We start from the raw sequence: 20881 nt of genomic DNA on the forward strand, positions 1-20881 counted from the left end.
AATGGCACAGGGATGTCACCTGCGCCTTGTCACCCCACTGCCTGCACTATGCCTGTCCAGCCCTGACACAATCCATGCTGCCAGCTGGGAAAGGGGAGGAATTTTCCCCATGCCCACCCTGGTGACGGCGGGTGCTGCCTGGAGCACATGGATTGGGATGCACAAAGATCCCTGTCCCATCTCACAGAGTTTGGGGACTCTGGATAAATCCTCTAAGCAAAGGGGACTCTCACTTGCACAGGAATCTGTGCCCTTGGATGAAATCCCCTCCTCTCACTCTCCGCATGTTCCCGGTTCCCTGCCTGGCCCTGCAGCACAGCAATAATTTGTAGCTTGTGCTGGGATCCTTCACATTGAAAGATGACACATAAATATAAAACGTTATCACTCCATAACAGCCACATGCTATAAAACGCCGGGCAGAAGGATCTGGAACTAGATGGAGGCAGCGCTTTAAATCCTTCCCTGCAGAGTTACTGCCGCTGAAACAACAGATCTGCTCCAAAGAGCTCGGGCAACGGAGGGAGAAGAGGAAAGACCCCGATAAAAACACCACAATTGTGGAATTAGGTGGATAAGTGACGGGATTACAGCGTGACCTCCCCGTGCTGACAGCCCCGGGGTAGCAGCAGCACTGGTGACGTCTCCTCCCATTCATCCCCTGCCGCGGTTTTCGGCGGATGCTCCATGTTCCTGTAGTAACAACAAAGCTCTGGTACCAATGTTACACTACAACGAGTTGACTCCGCTCCCGTGGTTACGATAACAATGCTGTTACTGTAGTAACATTACAGAGTCGAGGTCTCACTGTTCTACCCTTAATTTTATTGTCGTAAGATTAAATTGCAATAATGTTATTGAGCCGCCATTAGCGTTGCCATGGCAACAATAACATTAAGGTAGAGCTATCACATTACAGTGGTCCAACCGTTCCACCACAAATATTTTAATGTAGTAAAACAAAAGAGATTACTGCAGTAACATTAAACTGCAGTGACCTCATTAAACCCCCGCTGGCTTTATCAGCCTGAACAAGGCTCCTCTGGAAACTGCACATGGCCACGGGAGGTGCCCGGTGTGCATCTTGGGTGCTGCTGTGCCACCCCCTTGGCTGGTAGATCCATGGGGAAGGAATGGGACTCGTCGTGCAGCAGGAGACCTACAGACAACTCCGGTTCTCCCTGCTTGGAGAGCTGCTGGCACAGAGAGCCACTGCCCTCCCAGATTCACTGGCTCCGGAGAAGGGATTAGCAGAGTCACTGTTGAATGGCTCCGGGTGAGGCAGGTGACCTCTCCCTGAAAGCCTTTGGAGAGGGTGGGTGAATAGGGCTGCCGGGAGCTTGAGTGCTCAGAAAGGCTCACAGAAGAGCAGACTCTTGTTTTCTAGAAAAGGGGTGATCAGAGGGTGACCTCCGTGGCTCTGAGGGAGTAGCAGAGAGAGTTTCACTGAGCTCGCCTCAAAAGCACACACAGCTGAGACAGGGAGGATGGAAACAGTGGAGCTACGAGGGTGCTGGAGGTGGGAATGCCCACAGCATCAAGGCACAGGGCAGCTGGATGGGATCAGAAAGGTTTCGTGTTGGTGCTTCTTGAGGGAACCTGGCAACACATGGGATTAGTTACATCAGGGGAGAAAACAGAAATCAGCCACAGCCTGGGTCTATGTGAAAAAGAAAAACAGGAGGGAAATGGAACTGGTCTGTGTGTCCTATGAATCACTGGATCTTCCTTCCCCTTGCTCCATTCTCCTGCCAATTGTTTCTCCTCAGGAACAGGATACATCCTTCCTTGGGTCTGGAAGGTGGTGCCTGGCCTGCTTGCATTGCTGAGGTGCCAGGCAAGCCCTGAGCATGTCTTGGGGGAATGGGTTTAAACTGAGAGGAGGTTGATTTAGATTAGACATAAGGAAGAAGGTTTTTATAATGAGGATGGTGAGGCCCTGGCACAGGTTGCCCAGAGAAGCTGTGGCTGCCCCATCCCTGGAAGTGTCCAAGGCCAGGTTGGACGGGGCTTGGAGCAACCTGGGATAGTGGAAGGTGTCCCTGCCCATGGGACAAACACACACCAGTCTGGGATTCTATGCCTTCCCTTCATCCCTACCTCTCCACCAACAACTTCCTCTCCTTCTAACAAGGTTAATGCACTCAAGCAGTGTTCACATCCCCATCCCTCCTACTCTTTACCCCAGCGAGCTCACCCACATGCTCGGGGAAGGAGCAGCATCGGTGGGACATGTCCCTGGTGGGATCCAGCATGCCTGGCTCCCTCCAAGAGCAGCAGGGACATGAAATTGGGGCAGCCTGAAACTGCAGCAAGGGCAGAAAGTGAGCCCAGAGCAAACACTTCCAGTACAGACTCTGGAGTCTCTTTTCCCCCCTGCTCCCGCCCCACGATATAATTGCTAATTAATAATAACGTTTAGCTCTCAGATAGCATGCTCCATCTTCAAAGACCTCTGTCGACATTAATGAATTAATCCTCATCAACCCCCCTGTGAAGTAGGTGACAATTATTATCTCTGCCTCACAGATGTTAAACTGATTTGCAAAGAGGTCAAGTGACTTGGGGGAGGCTGGAGGGAGCCTGGCCGGGTACGAGGTCACTCCACAAGGGAACATGGACAAGCACACCATGGAGAAGCAAGGGCTGGTAACCTTGGGGGGAAGATGGGGAGATCCAGGGGCAGTAAAGGATGTGGGACATGCAGAGATGCTCGTGGGGGCTGAGCAAAACGGGTATAAAGAGCCAAAAACTAGGACAGCGCGTGAGAGCGCGTGGGAGACCTTCAGTCCTCCACAACAGCCCTGATACAAAAGGAAAAGATGCTTTGACAGAGGGACGGTGATTAGCAACAAAAGAGAGCCGGGAAGGAGCACATCAGTCAAAGGAGCCGAGCGCAGGCGAAGCGAGGGAGGATTTCCATTTCCATTTCGTGCCGCTGGTTTCCTCTGCTCTGCCGGTTCGGTTTGGGGAGGCTCTCCCAGCTCCCCACGTGCCTTTGAGAAGGAATTATCTAAACCTACGTTTGCTTCTAGAAGGAACAGTTGCTCCCACCGGGGAAAAGGTGTGGACAGAGCAGTAAAGCAGGGGGAGCATCCTGCCCAGTGTGGAACTCCAGCTCACGGCTTCATAGGTGACCAGTGCCTGCCACCACTGGGCAAAGCCCTTTGCCCCTCCTCCTTCCCAGAATCAGTGGCTTTGGAGGCACAGGGGACAGGCTCAGCCCCACAGGTAAGATGATGATGACTGCAGGGACTGAGCCTTCCTCCCTGTGAGCCCCTCTGCTCACAGGGAAGGTGCTTCCCCTGCACCAAGGCAGGAAAACGGACGCAAAAAGTTCTCCTTGTCGTCCCACAAGTGAAGGGGGCTTGTGGCATCAAAGGAAAATTAATTGGGTAGAGTTTGGTGGTTGAAACAAAGCCGGCTCAGGTGCTGCAGCCCCACTGCTGCCTTTATCTCACCGACACACACCCTGGCAGGGGTGATCCCAGCACAGGGAGAGGTGCCACCGGCAATGCCACCTCTGCCCCCGCCACCCTCTGCCACCCATACCCACAGCCCCCAGACTCTGCCGAGCAGGGAATTAACTCCCAGACAAAGGCAGGGATTTGAAGATTAACCTGGGCTCCGGAAAGAGTGGGAAAACTCATTTACACCAAACAAAAGGGGAGGGGTGATTAGTTGCTTCAGTGACAACAGCAAAAGCCAGATAGGGCCAGGGAAACTGATAAAGAAGCAGGAAAGTGCTAATATCCCCCAGTTGCCTGCTTTTTGCCTTTTTTTTTTCTCCTTCTTTCTTTCTTTTTAAGCACTAAAATTCCACCATTTTCTATCATGCAAATTCGTGTGCCTAAGTGAGATTAAACTCTGGCAGGCGCTGTGCCTCCTTCCCCAAGTCCATTTCCCGCGCTGAGATAAGGCCAACTTCCCTTAATGCATCTTACAAGGCAGTGGGAGTGTTTTGCAGACACACATTGGAGACGGCTTATTATCAATACAAATAAGAGCTTTCCAGATATCGGCCTTCTCCTCCTCCCTCCCCTCTCTCTTTTAAGTCCAGGAACCCGGAGAATGGCTTAAATAGCTGAGGTGTCCTGTGGGGAGCAGGGAGAAGGGGGAGGCTGTGCCTGAGCTGCTGCAAGAAGTGGGACTTGCTAAGGAAACCAGAGAGGAGAAGAAGGGAAAGCATCACTCCTCGGAGGTCAATGGGGCCTCAACCCTATTTCTCACTCTGGGTTTCTGCCTCTGTCCAAGTTCAGAGCTTCTCTATAGCAAGTGGGGCTTCCCTGGATTTTGTCTCTTTGGGATTTACACCCACAAACACCTCACTATCTGCAGGGCCCAAGGCAGACTCCTGCAAACACGGGCAGTGCTGTTTCCCCGTGCTTTGACTGGTCTTATGGCAACTCCTCCTAAGAAGGAATGAGTGCTGAAGGAGTGGGACCACCTTCCAGACCCTGCTGATGACATGGATGCTCCCTGAGCTGCTCATTTTAGGTCTGTCTGGAATCTGGGAGAGAAGATCCAGGTGCTGAGAACCTTCTTGTCCCCTTGGCAGCTCTGCTGTTGGCTCACATCAACTTGGCATTACCAGCCTGACCCCATTTAGAGCAGTCCTCAAAATAGCAGGTCTGAACTTTGATGCATTCAGTGCCAAGGGTCTGTTGTCTCATTCCTGGGCTCATTTGTCCCACATTAGTGCAGAGGCACCGACCTGCTATTCCTGGATCAGCAGCAATCACCTCTTCCCTTTTGTACCAGGATTTCAAGACTGACAAGTGTTTCTGAAAGCCTGACCGATGAGGAAAAGTGGGAGAAACAGAGCTTGGATGGTTTCAGAAAGAAGGTGGCTACAGGATAACAACCTTCCCAAAAGCAAAAAGGTTATTACAGAGGACACTGATCAATTGTTCCCTCCATCCGCCGGGAATAGGCTGAGAAAAATTCCACTTCATTTGCAACAATGAAGGTTTAAGTTAGATATTAGCTATACATTTTCTAATTATAAAGCCAGCGAAGCAGTAGAATAGATCGTCTGGGGACACTGAAGAACCTGCTTTGTTACAGATTTTCAAGAATAGCTTTCACAAGTGTTTGGCAGCGATGCCTCTGCCTGGTTGCAGGGGGATGGGCTAAATTAGCTCTTGAGGTGCCTTCTACCCACCTCTTTAGGGATCTTGGCCATCAATAGAGCCAACCTAGAAAGGAATGTGCAGCAGTCCGGCCACCCTTGGTTCTGGGTGTTTCCAGCTGATTCTGTCCCACTGCTTTAGGGGACTATTCCCAACCCTCATACCCTAAAGGAAACTCCTTCTCCTACCCCCGATCCCTCTCCTGTTTTTTGCTCTTTCCCCTGTATCACCACTTCCCTCCAGCACCCCTTGGCCAATATGATGCCCCAGAGCTCCTCACTCCCTTCATCCAGGGCTGTTTCTCAGTGATATCCCCTAAACCTGTGGACAAGGAGGGATGCAGGGCATGGCCTGAGGGTGCCTGCACTCTGGCTGATATGCACCCAGCCTGCCTGCCTGGGGGAGCAGCAGCCTGCTGAAATCCTGGCTGGAAGGGGAAGAGCTCCTCGTCCCCCACAGCCAGTCCCTTTGGAGAGCACAGCCTGCCCCAGGGCACGATTTAATTGCATCCTGAGAGGTGGAGTGCTCCTGCCTCCAGAGCTGTGCCCCCAGGCCCTTTCCTGGTACAGCAGGGGGAAAGTCAGGACCTGCTTAGAGCAGCCTGAACACCTCCCTCTTTCTGGCTGCACCTGGACTAACCCTGTTTAAAAGGGGACATTCCCTTTCCCACCTCGTCTCACCACTTCTCCTTTCCTATCAGGCTGCAGGAAGGGGCAAAAGATCCCAGAGCCATGTGCTGAAGCTGGCACATCCCTGAAATCTGGTGCTTTCCTGGGACAGGGAACAAGCACCACTTCCCACAAGCTGAATGTCGTTTTGGACAGGATTATTCCAGAATGCATATTTATAGGGCCCATTTTCCAAGGCAGGAGAGTTAATCCTGGCACTCCAGTCAAATCTACATCGAGGTTATTAAGGCAGGTTTCCCTTTAATTGGACATGATATTCACTTTCATGTCCTGCTCTGAGAAAGGGCTGGGTGAGCCAAGCAATAGCTCTTCAAATCAGGGGGCTCGCTCTCCAGAGCCGGAATTTCTCTGGCAGCAATGAGGATGTTCAGCATGTTATAGGACTGAGCCCATCACTGAATCCTCCTGCACTTAACTGTACCACTGCAAGGAGTTAAGCTCTGACCTTTTCCTTCAGCCCCCAAATATCTCTTCCTAATGATGCAGCAAGACACGGGAGGGATGGACCTGGATGTCTGGTGATACGGGGAAATTTAGGTCAGGAAACGGGAATCAGAAGAGAACGGATAGAAATTGTCCTGCATCACCCCAGCATCTGATAGCAACTTCAGAACTTGCGGGTGATCGACTTTGGCTTAAGAAACTCAGGCAGGTAATAAGAGATTGCAAGATAAACAGCCAGACCCTGGCTGGGAATGCATCCGCTTCCCCTCCGCGGTTAATGGAGATGGAGAAAGTCCAGCTCTGTTTAGTTGGCTTGATTGCCTGAAGAGGAAAGGAAAAATGAAAAGGGAGGGAAGAGGGAAAATAAAGGCCCTGAGTTCGGGTTTTTTCCCCCCTTCTATTCATTAGGCTGTCAATAATGCTCAGGCCTGGCATATCGACGGCGGATTAGCTCAACCCGACTCTGTGTACAAGACCAATGCCTTTTTAACCCAGCTTGTTTCCAAATCAATACACCCATCAGCATTCGAAAATTAGCCCGAGACGAGATTCCAATACTCAAGCTGGTCTGTCATGTTAAGAGGGCTCCTGGCCAAATCACAGAAGAAGCAGCAGGAAAAAAAAGGTTGCTAGCAAGGGATTAGAAATTTTCCATTAATCTTCCCCGAGGCTAAGAGCTCACCAGGCCCCATCTGTCCCACCAGGAGGCTCCTCGTTGTCCAGCACACATCCTGCCACATGCAGACAGGAGCTATATTCCATCAACATCCATCTGCTTGACCATCACGTGTGGCCACGCTTGTCTGTCCCCTCTCAAGAGCCAGTGTGTGCTCACACACTCAATGAAGATGCACCCACTTGGCCACCAAAAGTGCTCCACCACCCCGTGCCGGCCTTCCTCCTCCTCCCCCTGCTCCCAAAAGTATGGAATTCCAACACACAAACACATATTGTAGCTAGGCATACACACACCCCCACAAAGCACACAAATCTGCCAGCTCTCTCTTTTCCCCCAGCACAAGTTCTACTTCAAGCAATGCCTCCAGCGTGGAAAACAAAAAGCCATCAAAATGCAACAACAAAAACAGCAACACGGGTCTGCCAGCGACTGTGTCGGGAGGTAGCGCTGCCTGTATCAGAGCCCTGGGATCATGCCAGGAAAGTTGGATAAATGCACTGCCCAGCTGCACTGGGACACTCCAAGCCTGTCAGTCAGACTCTACATTTGCACCAAGCTGTGCAAGTTGTGCCAGAAGACACCTGGGCAAAAGGAACACAAACCAAAGCCCCAACCCCTGCACGAGTCCCTTTGCTCTTACCTTGCACGATGAGGTGGACGCGCGACGTCTTGGGGTGATTGTCTGTCTGCACGGAGCAGGTGTAGGGGCCCTCATCGTACACGTCCACATCCTGGATCTGGATGCTGTACTGGGTCTTGGTGTTGGCCAGGAGCACCACCCGAGGGTCCAAGCACCACTTGTCATTGCCAGCATAGAGGATGCTGCTGCGGTTCAGCCAGGCCACTCGGGTGACTCGGTTGTCCACGGAGCACCTGGGGAGAGGCAGAGAGGTGACCCATCCGTGCGCTGCTCCCGGGCGCTCTCCCTCCCTTCCCCAACCCTCCTGGCCCTCTGGGAACTATTTTTAGCTTTGCTGTCAGCAGCAGTTTCAGAGACCGAGTGCTTTCAGTGTCCAAAGAGGACAAGGTCAGCACTTTACCTGCGGTGCTCCATCTAAACTGGTGGCTCCAGAGCTCTGCCCAAGAGCTCCACACTTTTTTCAGATGCGGGGAGGTCAGAGCCACCCAGGACCAGCCACCAAAGCACCTTTCACTCCTCTGTTCCTATTTACTGCTTTGCAAACACAGACACAACCAGAGCTGAGCCAAACCCTCCACCCCGAGTTCAAAGCACACCTGTTTTGGGGGGGATGCAGGTTGTTACCTCCTGCCCAAGCCCATCACTTGTCATTCTCTCTGCAGACCTTCAAATCCTCACAGCCAGACAAAGAAATGCAAAGCAATGTCAGGAAAGCAGCTTGTGCTGCTTTACAAAGGAGCAAGGAAAATTTATCTCTGGAGAAAGCCAGCTCTGACACACACCTCTAAAGAGAAACCTTGAGCATCCAACCATTTGTCCCCTCTGTCAGCTCTTCTTTCCCTACCCATCACCTGCATCGCTGCACCTCCCTCCCTGCACCTCACCCCAGCTGAGCATTTCACTTGGGAGGGGATGTTTTGGAGGTAGAAATCCTCTATTTTCAGTCTTATTAAGCAACTGGGCCCCCCCAGGAGTCAACATGGCACAAACCTAGAAGAGACTTTGCTCCTGAAGGAGATTATTTTCCTGTCCATGTTAGCTGGGACCAGTCTTGCTCCTCCCAAAGGTCTCTGCCAGCCCTGTAACCCTCCATTCCCAAATTCCCAAGCAAGGTTTGAACTCCTCATTGCCACAAATCACCTCCAGAGAAGCACCAAGCCCTTCTCTAGGCAGCAGCCACAGCCAGTTAAACCCCTGCTTCTCTTGGAGAAAGTTTGGGATTATGGAGCTGTGCTTTGCTGGATGCTGGCTCCAGAGGATAATGTCCCTGCATAAACCCACTCAGCCTAAAATCCACTCTTTATATTCCTCCCCAAACCACTTCATTACTTGTCCAGTGGCTGGGATGCAAATTAACTTGGGAGGCACTGAAAAAGAGCCCAGCAGGCTCTGGGAGGTCTCCCATGTAGCGACCTCATGGAATGTAAGGGGCTTAATGGGCTCTGCATCCCAGACTGCACTGGTAGGGGAGGGCACAGCCAGGATGGATACATCTGTGGCATGGAATTGTGTCTTTTCTCTGGGTGAGCTGTCTCCTTACTCAAGGACAACCTCCTTCAGGCTTAAAGGATGGGATAGGACAAGAGGAAGTGGCCTCAAGTTGCACCAGGGGAGGTTTAGGTTGGATACTAGGGAAAGTTTCTTCACTGAAAGGGTTGTCAAGGCCTGGAACGTGCTGCCCAGGGCAGTGGTGGAGTCACCATCCCTGGAGGGATTTAAAAGCCATGTAGATGTGGCACTTGGGAACATGACTTAGTGGAGGACCTGGCAGTGCTGGGGAATGGTTGGATTGGATGATCTTAGAGGTTTTTTCAACCTTAAAGATCATATAATGGGAGACTTCTGTTCCTGTGTCCGCTTCTGATGCCAGGGAAACACAGGTACCTGCCTAGGGATAAGTTGTTTCATTTTGTTCAGCCTCTTTTTGGAGTTATCTCTGTCCCCAGTGGTTGCAGGAAAAGCCAAATTAACCCAGTCAGCCTCAACACACAACATTTGGGGGTTAGGGGTGATGGATCCCCATGAGGAGACCTGCCCAAGGTGAGAGGGGTTGTCTGCAGCCCAGGACACCCCTGATTTGCCAGTACCCAGTTCCTGTGCCATCCTTCCCCTCTGGTGTGAAAAACATCTGATAAATTAAACAATTTTACTGCTGTTCCATGATGATATTACGATAATAATAAATTAAATGTGAGCAGATTTTTATGATCTACATAAAAAAAAGCAATAGATTCAGCCTGGGCTGAACACCAAGAACTTGGCTCTTGCTCTCAGCTGCATTACAACTTGAGTAAAAAAACCTGAGAGTTTAGTTGCTCAAGTTGAATTAAACTAGAAATTTCTTCCCAGAGGATGGGTTTAGTCTATTGAACTTCGAACCTCAGCTCTGCTGGTAGCTCAGACCTATGGGGCACGAATAAAATGAATTGGATATTTGGTGTTTGGCTCTGGTACCATGAAATAGGCTCCTGTGGTGGCTCTTCTGCACAAACACAGGGGTGTCCAGGGCTGGGTGATGAGAAACCAGACGTGGCTTGAATTTCTCAGGCCAGGCCCTTCTGCAGACATTACCCTTGAGGACCTGTAAGCAGGCTGAACTAAAATTATATACTTCCTCTCTCCTCCTCCACGCCGGCCTTCTTTATGAAATGCATCAGCTTGGAGATCCTTGGATAATAATGGAGCCAGACAGTGTGCAATCCAAGCATTCCCTCTATCATATGGGCATTTAAGAGCCTTTGAAAAGCAGCGGGGCTCAGGTAACGCATGAGGCAACAGTGAAATAAGTGCTTTTGCCCTTCACAGCACTCAGGCACAATCTCTGCTTATCACCCAGCCACGCTTCCCTGTCCCTGCCATCGGCGAGCTTCAAGCTGCTATTTTATATTCTTCCCTGCCTCTTAAGGCTCCTGAGCCAATATATATATATATAATAAAGCACAGAAAGAGGTCCTGGGAAAGAAGTGCTTTGACCTCTGGCTGTGCTGGGCTGTTCAGGGGGTGGCAGGTTGTGCTCCTGCCCAAGCTCTGTGTTCAACCTGCTCCTCCTCGCACAGGCACCAGTCGGGGTCCCCGTGGCCAAGGCTGGTCACAGCGACCCAACGCTCTTCCAGCCCCTCCATCTGCTCCCCTTTCCCTCCTCCAGCAGCTCCTCTCTTCGGCAGCCCGGCACAGGGATGGGAAGCCCTCCTCTCCCCCACGCAGGCAGTCGAGTGGAAAGCTTTTGGCTTTGGCCGGGAAGCCACGCTCCAGGCACAGGTGGAGAGCAGAGACACCACTGAGCCCGCAGCCTCCCCCCTTCCCACCCCGCTCCTGGCAAAGTGCAAAGTCCTGGGATGCCTCCTCGGCCTCGATGGAAGTTCCCACTTTCCCTCTCGCCCCACCACGTGCCAGGCAGGGAGGGAAGGGAAAGGTCCTCGGGGTGCCGGAAAACAGCGCTTGCCTCCAAAAAGATGATCTAAAAACAATTAAGCACAGATGAGGTAATTTTCCCTCTCAAGATCCTTAATCCTTGTTTCATTCCTGCTCAAATGGCAAGGACGTCTCCTCCAGGAAGATGAAAAACTGCTGTGACCCAGCACAAGGAGGAGCTGGTACTGCTCTGGGTACTGCTCCCTCTCTCTGCTGTTTCTTTCCCAGTAAACCCAGAGCCCCAAGCCTCAGGGCTTCTCCTCTGGGAGATGGAACAAGGCTAACTCACCACTGCTGCATCATCCTAGGGGCAGGCAGGGATGGTTGGCAGAGAGATGCAGCTCCTCACACTGCACCAGACCTCTGCCCCCTGCTGCCATGAGGGAAACTCCAAATGACCACAAATTTGGGCATTTTAAGAGTTAAATGCATTAAATGCACTGCCAAAAGGCAAGAGCTGCATGTCTACATCTTCCCTACCTGTCCCAACCTGCCTGTTCCTGCCTTTTTCCCACACTCCCAGCTCAGTGACATGTGGTGGGTGCAAATGGGATACAGGCTGGTGCTGCCCTTTCCAAATCCATCAATATCTCCCGCAGCCAAAACTTCTTGGCTTTGTTATCCACCTTCTTTTACCGAGTTGATCCATTAGGGACTGGTTGCTCTCCCCCAAACCATCACCCCCACTGCCTGAGGGGCTGAGGTTGCACAGCCAAAGGGTCCCATGGGTGCAGCCAAGAGCCCTGGCTGCAGGGACACCACTCACATTGGAAGAGGGAAAGAGGTGCCATAAGGATTCTGCCACCTCAAGTGACACAAGCACAAAGATGAGCAGGGATGAAAATGCCAACAAAGCCCTTGCTGGGGACAAAACAGCCCCACAATCAAATATCAGGAATAAATAAGCAACAGGGTGCTGAACATGAGCGCCCTGACCACTGATCCCTCCGTGCCTCATCCAGCCCCTGGTACCTCCCTGCACCGGCAGCACAGACACAGATGGCACATGCCAGCAGTGACATGCCCTTCTGAATTCCTCTCCTTGCTTCCATGAGTTTGCACACAGCAAATGACGGGAGGGGAGGTAGGCTGGCAGTGGGGGGAAGGAGGTTTTTAATTACTGAAGTGTAGTAATTGGCACACAACACTTTTTTTTTTTTTGTTGCCTCTTATGCAGATTGCTGGTGTTCCAGAGGGCTGGGCTGGAGAGCACAGATTGTCTCAACCCAGCAGGACACACAAGAAATGAATAATGTTAATTAGAACTGAAAAGAGCTCAGCAAAATTACCAACCTGATTGCTGCTTTCGTTGCAATTATCAGGGTACAAGCTCCATCACGGGGAGGCAAGGACGGGGCTAAGCCTGGCTCACCCCAGCCAGTGTGGTGGCCCAACATGGGCTGTGACCAAGCTGGCCCTCCCTGACTTCACTTCTCCTTCCACCACCACCTAATTTGCACTGCAGGCCCACCCTAGAGAAACCACCTTCTCAAATCCAAGCCACTTGGAGGAGTTTCACAACGACACCAACCCACCACAGAATTCTTTAGGTTGAAGAAGACCTTTAAGACCATTGAGTCCTACTGTCAACCCAGCACTGCCAAATCCACCTCTAAACCACGTCCTCAAGTGCCACATTTACCATCGAGCTACATCAAGCTACTATCCCTAGGTGCCTTCTCTTTTTCTTCCCACTCTAACTCAGCAATTCCCAGACAACTCTGGATTCTGAATCAACCTCTTCCACACCAGCAGTGTTATGTCTCTGCTAAACCAAGCTGGAAGTCAGGAATAAGCTTGAGGTTTAGATTAAAACTGTGTGCAAATCCTCCCACTGAGGCTGGGCAAGGAAAAAAGGTGCTCTGGCCCTGCCTTTTCTCCAGCATCCTGTGCCCCAGGCATCACCTTCCAGCCTCTGCACCACCAGCTGAGCTATAAATGATCGACTAAACCAGCCACTGCTGGAGGCAGGAGCTCCACACCTCAGATTTATTTCTGTGATTATCCCATTTTATTGTTATTTATTAGGATTAATTAAAGGCCGGGCTCAGAACAACTCAATCCCAGTCAGGCACAGTCTCCTCTCTCTCACAGACTTTCCTATGATGTTTGGAGTAGAATTTTTGCCATCAATCCCTGAGCAAAGGGAAAGGTGGGGTCGGATTGTGCCCTGTTCCTTGGGATAGGCACTGCCCATGATCCCATAAAGCTGGGATGAACATACCATGGACAGCCCAAGGAGTGGACATCACGTAGAACATGCTCTGGAAGTTTTTTTGCTTCTAAATATTAAGCCAGACCTTTAATTGTCACAACCCAGCCTGGTTCCCCTCTGTTTGCTGGATTGGGTTAAGTCACACACCAGCAATTTCTACCAGTCCAGCCCTTCTTCAGCAGGATTTACAACATCTGCTCCCTTTCCGTGCTCCCCCGGCTGTGTTCGCTCGCACACACTCACTGCAGCACCGTCTGCTCACACACCTCCCAACATCACTGTTGGATTGAAGTGCTCTGGAGGTCTGGCCTGCTGAAAGCCCCAGTGGTCACCCAGGGGTTGGAGGCTCAGCCCTGCCAGGGGCTGCACAGCTGTGGTTGGGTTCTTGGCATTCCCATCCCCACCTGCACCCCAGGACCACCCCAGCCATCCCTGCCCTCCCTGCGGGATCAGCTGAAGGGCACCCCTTGAGCTCACACTGATGTGACACCACCAAAAATACAGCCCGAGGAGTTTTTCACAGCACAGGGTGGCTCACAGGGCTGAAAAACCTCTTCCCTGCATGGGGAGCCTGGTGCCTGCCAGGCAAGAGCTGACCCAATGATTAACTCAGCAGCGGGGTCCTGCAGGAAAGGGGGTCCCTGCTGGGGCTGGCGCCTTCCTCTTGTCCCCCCTGCAGCAGCCGGAGCATCTCCAAAGGCTGCGGGGCGAGGAGGTGCCCTCAGATCAGCTGCCACCCCAGCGCCTCTTCAAAATCACGCTGAGCTGGTCAAAAGCAGTGCTCAGAAGTGAAAAATAAAACCCCTTTGTGCTTCCCCCTCTTCCCTGCCCAGACAGTTTCATGTCGGTTGCTGAGGAGGGAGTCGGGGTTCTGGACTGGGAGGTCCTGCCTTTCCCACCTGCAAGTCCCTGCCCTTCAGTCCTGCCCTCTGCAACGCTTTGAAGATATCTGGCACCTCCCTGCCAGGGAGTGTGAGTTAACTCATGTTTATAAAGTACCTGATCTCCTCAATTGAAAGTTTATACATGCAAATGATTCACACTAATTACATTAATAATAATACTGGGCTCAAAAAGATCCGCCTTGGTTCACTGCCCAGGATTCGCAGAGCTGCAAACAACTCCCAGAGCGCTGCCTTAGACACGGTTGTTGGCAAATGCCAAGGAAACAGGAGGAAACCGGACTGGGAAGGAAGGAAGAGCTGCAAAAAGAGCCAGAGCTCCTGCTGACCAAACAGCCACAGATCCCGTGAGCCCCTCTGTGTGCACCCTGACGATCCCAGGAGACTCCTGTGCCGGCCCCGAGGGCTGGTGCAGAGCAGGCAGGTCGTGATGCAGCAGGCAGGGATGGCTTGTCTGGAAAAGTCTTTATCTCTCTGCAATGCAGCAGTGCACCAGCACCTTTCCAAGTCCCGTGCTCGGCTCATCCAGCCTTTCTATTTATCCTCCCATTGTCTCTGCTAACAACAGGGCTCTGCACATCTATAGCATCTTCCATCTCAGCATCTCGGAGCGTGCCACAAAACATCAATGAGGGCAGCGGCTCCCAGACCGCACAGCGAGGAAGAGTGTCCCTCATCCCAGCTCCCACCCCTGTGACTGACCCCGTGGGGCATCACTGGAGCGTGCTCCTGGCACATCTGCTTGGGTGCCCTCCAAAAGCGCCAAAGGCACCGGGGAAGGGGGGTGATGCCAGCGCCAAAATGCCTGTGGGCAGCTGTGCGGGGACACGGATGGTTTGCTAATGACATGGACCCTGCCGGGGAGCTCCTGCAGCACCAGGGCCCTGCGCTGGGCTGTGGGACACTTATTCCTCAGGGTTTTCTCCTTTTTCGTGTTCCTAAAGCCCAAGTAATGCTCAGGGGGCTCCTGGAAGCCAGCAGGCAAACAGACCCGGGTGAAAGCCACCCCTTCCCTGGCGATCTTCCAGGGTTGCTTACAGAAAGATCCTCACTCCTGCTGGGAGGGCACCAGCCCAGCCCAGGGCCAGGCTCTGGCAGCTTCAAAGAGAGGCGTGGAAAATGCCACGAGGAGAAAATAACTCTGTAATGATGTCATCCTCTCCCCACGAGTGTTACAGAGCAGTTTAAACCCCGGAAAACAAGGTCTCCTCATCTGAAGGGGCGCGGAGAAGTCGTCTCCTCTCTCTGCCTCCAAAAGACTGTGGGTCCCTCTCCTCGCTGGGAACTTTTCTCTAGAGAAATGCTCCTACAAGCCCCGGGTTGAGCCACTGGAGCCACCCCAGCTCCCCACCCTTCAGCCCCTCCGGCAGCTCTCGCTCTCCTCCCGGCTGCAGTCCCGGCAGTCACCGCCGATCCCCGGCGCTGAACTCGCTCCATTACGAGCCGCGCCCCCGGAATAAATCCTGGTTCTGCTTTGCCAAGTGACACTAATGGCCCCGGGATAAAGCGATGCCGTCCACCCCGACGGGCGGCAGAGGAGCGCGTTTAACTGCGCGCACAGGCGAGGGACTGCTGAGCTCAACTGCGCTGCAAATGTATTCCAAAGGAAGCGGTGCACTCAACTTATCACAAGTGGGAAATTATCACTGGAGTGGCTTTTCCTTAGAAGTCGAGGCACAAAACAGGAACGGTGAGGGGTGAGCGCTCTCTGCCAGGGCTGTGCAGGGAGAAGGAGGAGGGAGCTGGAGGGGACTCAAGGATGCTGCGAGTCCAGAGGGTCTGAGAGGAGGAGCAGGGGACAAGCGGGGGGGAGAAGTGCTGCAAACAGAGGGCTGAAGGGGACAGCACAGGTAAACTAATCCAGGAAAGGCACAAGATCGGGAATCAGGTTTTGAAGGCGCTGGCAGAGTCACCCGGGACACTGTGAAGCAGGGCTGCAATGGGGGAGCTTGCACTGGTATGGCTTCTCCTGACCAGCTGGGTCTATGTAGAATCATGAGATGGTTTGGATGGGAAGGGATCTCAAAGCCCCTCTTGTTTCACCCCCTGCCATGGGCAGGGACACCTTCCATTAGCCCAGGTTGCTCCAAGCCCTGTCCAACCTGGCCTTGGACACTTCCAGGGGTGGGACAGCCACAGCCTCACGTAGCAAACACATGTGCTGCTATACTACCTAAATATACCATAGCCATATATATCTATCTATATATTCTCTAGCTATATATTGTCTAGCTATCTATACTATAGCTATATATATACTATACCACCACTATAATTCCAGCCGGGGAATAATTGCAGGTTACCACATCCCCTTCCTACACCAGCTCTCCCTCACTCTCCTAATTGTAGTTTCCCCACGATGCTCAAGCTCATCGTGCTGGCAGGTGGGGAGAGACAGACAGAACGAGGACAACCAGCAAAGCCTGAAAATTAAAATAGAGAGGTGGTCCCAGCAACACAAGGCTGCATGGGAGGAGCAGGGCAGCCCAAACCTTTGGAGATGAATTCCCAAGCCTTGCAGTGACATGCTGGGTCACAGGGTGATGGGGTGAGGAACTTCCCCTTTGGCAGAAGACCAAGAAGAAGAAGGTAGACTGTGCCTCTTGCTCCATCTTTCTCCTCATAGACACCAGCTCCCTATCAAGAACCTGCACAGCTTCTTACAGACACTCAAAACCACAGAGCCAGAACTTTGCCCATCGCAGAACCAGAAGGTTGTTTGCCACATACACAAAGTTCAAGTGCTCATCTCATGACTCCCATCAGGATGGGATGGGGACTTCTCCCTGTGGCTGGAGAAGCACTGGCACAGCAAGGAAAGTGGAGAACAGGGAAGGGAAGGGACCTGAGGGATATCAAGGAAGGAAACATGATGGAGCCAAAAGCAATGGGACCTTCCCCAGCCATGCCATGGCACCAACACCCTCTCCTCGTTTATAAACTGGCACTAATGAGACCAGAAACAAAAGAGCGAGGGAGGGAGAGGACCCTTCCCAATAAAGACCCCCCTTTCCTCCCTTCTACCCTTGAGGACATCATCCTTAAAATATATTTCATTTCACAGCTGCATTATGGTACCACAAAATCCTGCGAATCCAATTTAAGAACAGATTACCTCCTCACTTACTTCATTTGAAGCAATTACATGTTAATTTTCATTGAGACCAGCCTAATGCATACCAATCTGATGCTGCAATCTCATTTGAATACTTGAGGGAACGCTAGTTGGGCTCCAGGCTCTGGAGGCTCATATTTAAAGGGCCACTTCACATTTCCTTTCCCTTTTCCCCTGGTTATTTACGCTCTTGTCACACTTGTGGCGCTCCCTCCCTCCCTTCTGGGTGTTCCCAACATCTGGTGCCACTCGTGAGACCAACTGAAAATGTCAAATAAGTTTTTGCAGCAAAACCTGTGGCGTGATGATGCGTCCATCACCAGCCCAGTCCCCGAGGCAGGACCTTCCCCAGGCCAAAATTCAATATCAATCACGTATTTCTCCATCAGTAAATAACCTTCCGGTGCCAAAGTCGCTGGAAAACACGTGTTGCTCCTGCACATGTCTCTGCAAAGTGACTCCTCCTCCTCCCAGGCCAAGAACAGCCTCCACCACGTTTCTAGCTGATGGTTATCTTCAGCTCCCTCACGCTCACTCCAAGTCTTGTATCTATCCAGGCCCGTGGTATCGATTGGTGTCTCGGACACCAAGCTGTGAGTAATTAATAATGCCAGGAGAGTGTGGATTCAGCTCCGGATTGAGCCGTGGAGGCACGTGGCCCCCTCTTGCTGCACACATTCTGGTGATAAGCATTCATGTTGGAGGCTGCACCTTAATTAGATTTTTCAGATTGCAAAGGGCCCTGAGACACTTGTGCAGACACCATATAAATGTATATTGCATTGTACTGTAATTAATCCAAGGTGACGGAGCAGGAGCGAGGGATTCACGGAGACACAACCAAAACTTCAGCTCAAGCCCACCCTGTGGCTCAAACAGCTGCAAATCAAGAAATCTCCCTCTTCATTCCACCCACCGAGTGCTGGATGACCAGAGACACGCCGGACAACAGGGACATCCCAGAAGCCAAAGGTTTCCTGGTGCCTCCTCCCCAGACAAGGCTCCCCACCATCAGGCGGACACCTTTCCCTCCACACGAGCAGTTTAACAGCCAGAAAGACAACAAAAAACAGCACAGACAAGCAGAGATTAATTGCAGCTCCTCCTCCCCAGAATAAGGGATCGATTGCGTCAGGCAGGTGTCTGTGCTGTCGCTGGGAGCACTCGGGTGTCACAGCCGTGGGCTCCAGACGTTTGTATCCCACACTGGACAGCCAGGATGCTCCACGAGCACTGAGGGAAGTGATGGGGTGAGACAGGAGAAAATCTTTGGGAAAGGAGCCTGCGCTGAGGATAACTCAGGAAAGGTGCAGGAGGAGATGAAGTGACGGAGGAAAAATTATTGTTGAAACACCACCCAACCTCCCAAAGCCTCCTGTGCCCATGAAAATCACCTGCCTAGAGCTGGGGGGGAGCTTTTGCTCACTAGGAGCTGTGGGAGCTTTTTTCTGGCTGTTATGATCTTCCCTAGAAAACAGAGACACACAGTCCAGGCTTGGATAGTGCAGGGCTGGTCCCTATGCTCACAGATATTTTGCTCTGCTGACCCTGAATACACACAAACCTGGAAGTGAGCTTGGTTTGCACCCCACTGCCTCACCCTGACACTGCTCCCTTTGTCCTGGGGCAACCAAGAGGTTTCACAGACATTTGGAAACTTTAATTTCAATTAATGCAATAAAACTGCTGCTGCTCGAGTCCAGCAGCCTCTGCCTTTAGGAAACAACCACTGGCACACTGGACCCTTTATGTGCAGTCACTGGGCTGGATGAGACCCTCAGGGAACATCCCGGCTGCTCCAAGCCCCAAAGTGGCTTGTTCAGCAGGTCCCAGTGGAGAGTGAGATCTCCACCTCCCTCCAACCTCCCCATGGACATGATGGTTCAGCCTCAACTGTGCCCAGGGGGAAAAAAGCCCTTTTGGGAGGAAGGGAGCTGGTCTGGGGACCTGCTCTGCCAGGACTCCCGTGGAATGGCTTGGAATGGAATGAGGATGGAATGAGTCCCAGGGCCCCTGGGGGTATGGTGAGAAACCAAATAATCAGGATTCAGGGGAGGAAAGGCAGTTACCTGGGTAACAGTGTGCTGCTAATACATCTGCCACCCCGCAGGACTGCCCGGCTGCTGCCCGGCTGCCGGAGTGAACCCCCAGCCCAGGCTGCAGCTCCACGGCACCACGGGGACAAACACACAGGGGGTTTATCCACTGCATTCCCAGGCTGGGTGGGAAATCAGAGGTGACCCCACACCTGAGCCCTGCCCTGCTGCAAGCCCCAAACACGGGCAGCTCTTGGCAGAGTCAGCAGCTCTTGCTGTCCATCCCCACAGCCCAAATGACAGTGGCCACCACTGAGGCACAGAAAGAGGTGACATCCCACAGCTCTGCTCTCCTGCCCCGGGTACCATCCCTTCCTAGTGGACTAGCCATGATTTTTCCTGCTCCATCTCCCATCATACCCAAAAGCTCCCCTGTGGTGAGCAGGGAAGGAGATGCCTTTGCTGGCAGACGCAGATGCCAAGGTGACACAAGGACACAGTGGATGCTGGTGACACCAGAACCCAACCACTGGCTCATCCTCTTGTCCCAAGTCCATCCCCACCCCTCTGTGGGTACACAGGGACTGCAGCACCCTCTGCTCCCCAGCCAGTTGCCTCCTGGTTGGGCAGGTAGAGCAGCACCAGTACTCCAGCTAAAACAACACGGCTGTGGTGGCTTGGGGACAGGCTTTCAAAGCACCAGAAGAGACTTTGCCTGTTTCCAACTGATCCAACTCAGTCCCTGTGCAATCCTTTGAAAATGTGTCCTTTATAGTTTCACATTTTGATGTCACATCTGTAAGAATATATGGTGGGACTTTTTTTCTTCTCCTCACCCTCTTCTTTTTAAGAGGAGATATCACACTTTGAACTCTAATTTTTATTTATTTTCTTTTCCTAGAAAAGGGCTGATTTCCCACCGAGCATGGATGGAGAAAGAGAAAGGGGGGGTGGGGAGGAAGCCTTCAAAAAGTGCCCAGATTTAATTTTTTATCAGAGGAACAGAAAGAGAAATTTGTTGATGATCAAACAGATTCAAGTACCTTAAAAGAAAGCGACTGCCAGCAAACGGAAACTAGTTAAGGAATTACATGAAAGACATGGGAGACGCTTGAGAAGCAGAAAAGATGCTGTAACCATGTGGAAAGTCAAACCCATCAGTCCCAAACCACTGGAGCAGCGAGAAGCAGGAGGTGAAGTGTTTGCTCTGCACGAGCAGCAGATGACGGGAGAGCTGGAGGTTTGCAGAGGTGCTGAGCCGGCTCGGAACAGGCGGCTGCCGGAGGGAGCCCAGCGCCTCTGAACCAGCACCCTCACACAGCTTCTTCCCTGCTTCCCTCCCTGCACAACTAAAACAAGTGTAGGCAGCCAAATAAAGGGCTGCATCACTTTGAAAAACTGCACCCCGGGGGCTCTGTATTTTCCTTTCCCTCCTCGGCACCTTCCAGCTCGAGTGCTCTCGGTTTATAAATCCAAAGAGAGTGGGATTGTTTGGGTTGGGTTTTTTTTTTCTCTCCTCTGCTTTGGTTTTGATCCACTGGCAGCACTTTGCAACTCAGGCTGGGAACTGAAAAGCTGGCAGAGCCCTTGGCTGGGCGATGGGAAGTGGACAGAGTGA

General features: G+C 52.1%; 1 protein-coding gene across 8 annotated transcripts in view; it reads right to left on the reverse strand.

Moving 5' to 3' along the window:
- Positions 1 to 20881, reverse strand: part of LOC113975537 (protein CEPU-1) — a 353640-nt gene that overhangs the window by 42157 nt on the left and 290602 nt on the right. For all 8 annotated transcript variants that reach the window (XM_027699666.1, XM_027699672.1, XM_027699669.1 and 5 more), the window contains one exon: positions 7585 to 7817. In XM_027699666.1, coding sequence (XP_027555467.1) covers positions 7585 to 7817 — 233 coding nt within the window. The remainder of the gene's footprint in view (positions 1 to 7584; positions 7818 to 20881) is intronic.

The sequence above is a fragment of the Neopelma chrysocephalum genome, unplaced genomic scaffold (genome assembly GCF_003984885.1).
Source record: "Neopelma chrysocephalum unplaced genomic scaffold, ASM398488v2 Primary Assembly neopelma1_138, whole genome shotgun sequence".
NCBI lineage: Eukaryota > Metazoa > Chordata > Aves > Passeriformes > Pipridae > Neopelma > Neopelma chrysocephalum.